The sequence below is a fragment of the Nicotiana tabacum genome, chromosome 17 (genome assembly GCF_000715075.1).
Source record: "Nicotiana tabacum cultivar K326 chromosome 17, ASM71507v2, whole genome shotgun sequence".
Lineage (NCBI taxonomy): Eukaryota > Viridiplantae > Streptophyta > Magnoliopsida > Solanales > Solanaceae > Nicotiana > Nicotiana tabacum.
Genome location: NC_134096.1, coordinates 126,111,060 through 126,113,493, shown reverse-complemented (window position 1 = coordinate 126,113,493; position 2,434 = coordinate 126,111,060). Strand labels below are relative to the sequence as shown.

The 2,434-nt window shown below is 31.6% G+C and overlaps 1 protein-coding gene across 1 annotated transcript; it reads right to left on the bottom strand.

Annotated features, from left to right (window-relative positions):
- Positions 1-210: 210 nt before the first annotated feature.
- Positions 211-1,614, bottom strand: LOC107776522 (two-component response regulator ORR3-like). The gene is made up of 3 exons (XM_016596437.2): positions 1,302-1,614; positions 1,031-1,203; positions 211-929 (listed from the first exon to the last, which is right to left on the bottom strand). The coding sequence occupies exons 1-3, from the start codon at positions 1,408-1,410 to the stop codon at positions 648-650; spliced, it is 564 nt and encodes a 187-aa protein (XP_016451923.1). The 5' UTR covers positions 1,411-1,614; the 3' UTR covers positions 211-647.
- Positions 1,615-2,434: the final 820 nt, after the last annotated feature.

Genomic DNA, 2,434 nt, shown 5'->3' with positions numbered 1-2,434 from the left:
TTGCAACAAAAAAAAAAAAAAAAAAATTGGATCTACAACAGGTAAACTGAAAATATAATTTGAATACATGAAAAGGTAATCAGGTTGTTTTAGTAAGCTGAAGTTATTTTCGATTGTACAGCTAATGAATTTCATTGCTACATCTTTTTCCAAGAAAAGAGAAAATGACACATTTTGATTTCTCAAGCAAAAAGGAAATAAGAATTATGTAGAGACCCAAATCAGATCTGATTAATTACAATAGCTTCACTGTAAATCTAGTTTAATTACAAAATCACTTGGATCATGTCTCTCAACACAAAGAGCTAATCCAGTTCCCTTGCCATCTAATCCAGAATTGCATAATGAAGTTTTAATCATCTTAAACATTTACAAGTATGTTTCTGGAAAAAACAATTGTTTCAAATTGGATGGACATCAAGGGTGACTTTTAAGGACATCAAAAACCTCTTTTGAGTTGTGACAAATATGTTCCGAGACATGTCTTACATTCATTTTCTTGGTACGAAATGCCCAAATTTTCCCTCTTTCCTTTTGAACCATGGCCTTTTTTTCTCTTAGATTTTTCTTCCACTTGAAACCTTCCTGTTTCAATTAAAGAGAAAACTCCTTGTTGCTTAAATTAACTCAAAGAATTTGACATCTCTTTACTCACAAATGTTCTGCCAAAAGATGCCACACAAATTGTTGTATTTTCTTGTTTTCTCAGGAGATATGCATTCTACCATGGCCTTTCTTTTGAGACTATTTGGAGTTACTTTCTGTCTTTTCTCCCTCATTAAATGGGGCTTAATTCTATTCACATCTGATTGTTGGAGTGGCTTTAGGAAAAATTCTTCAGCTCCTTCTTCCAAACATCTATTAATTCTTGAAGGAACATTTTCTGAAGACATAATTATTACTGGAATGTCTTTCAAAGATGATGATCCCTGTAAATTTGACAAAATTCCTATCAGTCAACAATTAAAAAAAAATTGTATAATGAAAATTCAATAAGGTAATTATTAATTTTTTGTCACAATATACATACCTTAATCTTTCTCAAGAGGTCATAACCAGTCATTCCAGGCATGCTATAATCTGTTATAATCAAATTGATTCCAACTTCTCTTACATGAGAATGGTCAATTTCTACTCCTTCATTCTCATCACTTGACAATCCAAGATACTCTAGAGCCTTGCTCCCAGAATCCACAACAGTAACTATACAAATCGAAAAAGGAAAAATTAGAAACCAAGTTCCAACAGTCAACATAATATTTTTTATTGTTTGGGAAAATGAGGAGGAAAAATCAAAGTACCTTGGTAAGAAGAAGTCTTGAGGAGCCTTTCAATGAGTTTTCTATCAATAATACTATCATCAACAGCTAGAACATGAAACTGATGATCCATTGTTGCAACTTGAGCCATTTCTAATATGATGATATTAAGTTTGTGAATTGTGTAGTATGTAAAGAATTTTGGTGTTTATGTGGTTTGGTGTTTGTGAGGTTATTATATGAAGGGAATGACATGATGATATGGTGTTAATTTCAAGAAGATACGCAAATATTTGACAGAAGGGAAAGAGAGATACGAATGCAGATATCAATCAGAATCTCAAGGATTTCCTACGTTGATTTTCTTGACTTTTTGTTGATTTAACAAATCTTTGGACATTGTAAGGAAAGTGACCCTTGAAATGAGCAAAGGCTGGATTGAGTGGACGGTGGATCCTACCATTTGATTTTGTTTTTAAAAACAATTAGGGCTTGTTTGGTACTAGAGTTAAAAGAATAATTAATCCCGAAATTAAATTTAAGATAAATTTATTTCATGTGTGATTGAGAAAAAATTACGGTATAACTAATTTTGAATTAGTTATTCCGAAATTATAGCAATTTTTATTCTCATGGAAGGATGTGATAATTAATCCGAGAATAACTAATCTCGAGATATCATGAATAACTTGTTTCATGACCTAACTAATCCTTAAAGTGTAAGAGGTCACATGCACTATCCTTCTAGGTGTATCTTTTTATTTTATTCTTTAATTTTGACAATATCGACTATAGTTCTTTTTTATTTTGTTTTATGAAGTTTCTATGGAAAAAATTACCATTTCCTATTGCAGGAGTCAGGACCACACGTTTTATAATCTAGTGGCAAGTCAATTTTGAAAAAAAAAATTTGAATCTTTTCTTCAAATCTTTTGTTTGGCTTTGGTCAATTAGTGAATTTTCTACCATTACTGTTTATTCACACCACCAATAAGTCGTAAGCACAATCCCTCTAACAAACATTAGGTGGTAGCATGGCAATAAAGGAAGATCTGTACAAATAATAATATCGATATCACGCGGTCCAAAATGAAGCTTACATATGTCCTTCATCTTATACAGAATGCCATTTACTCCTATATATTGCGCGGTCCATTTTACTAATTGTGAAACCA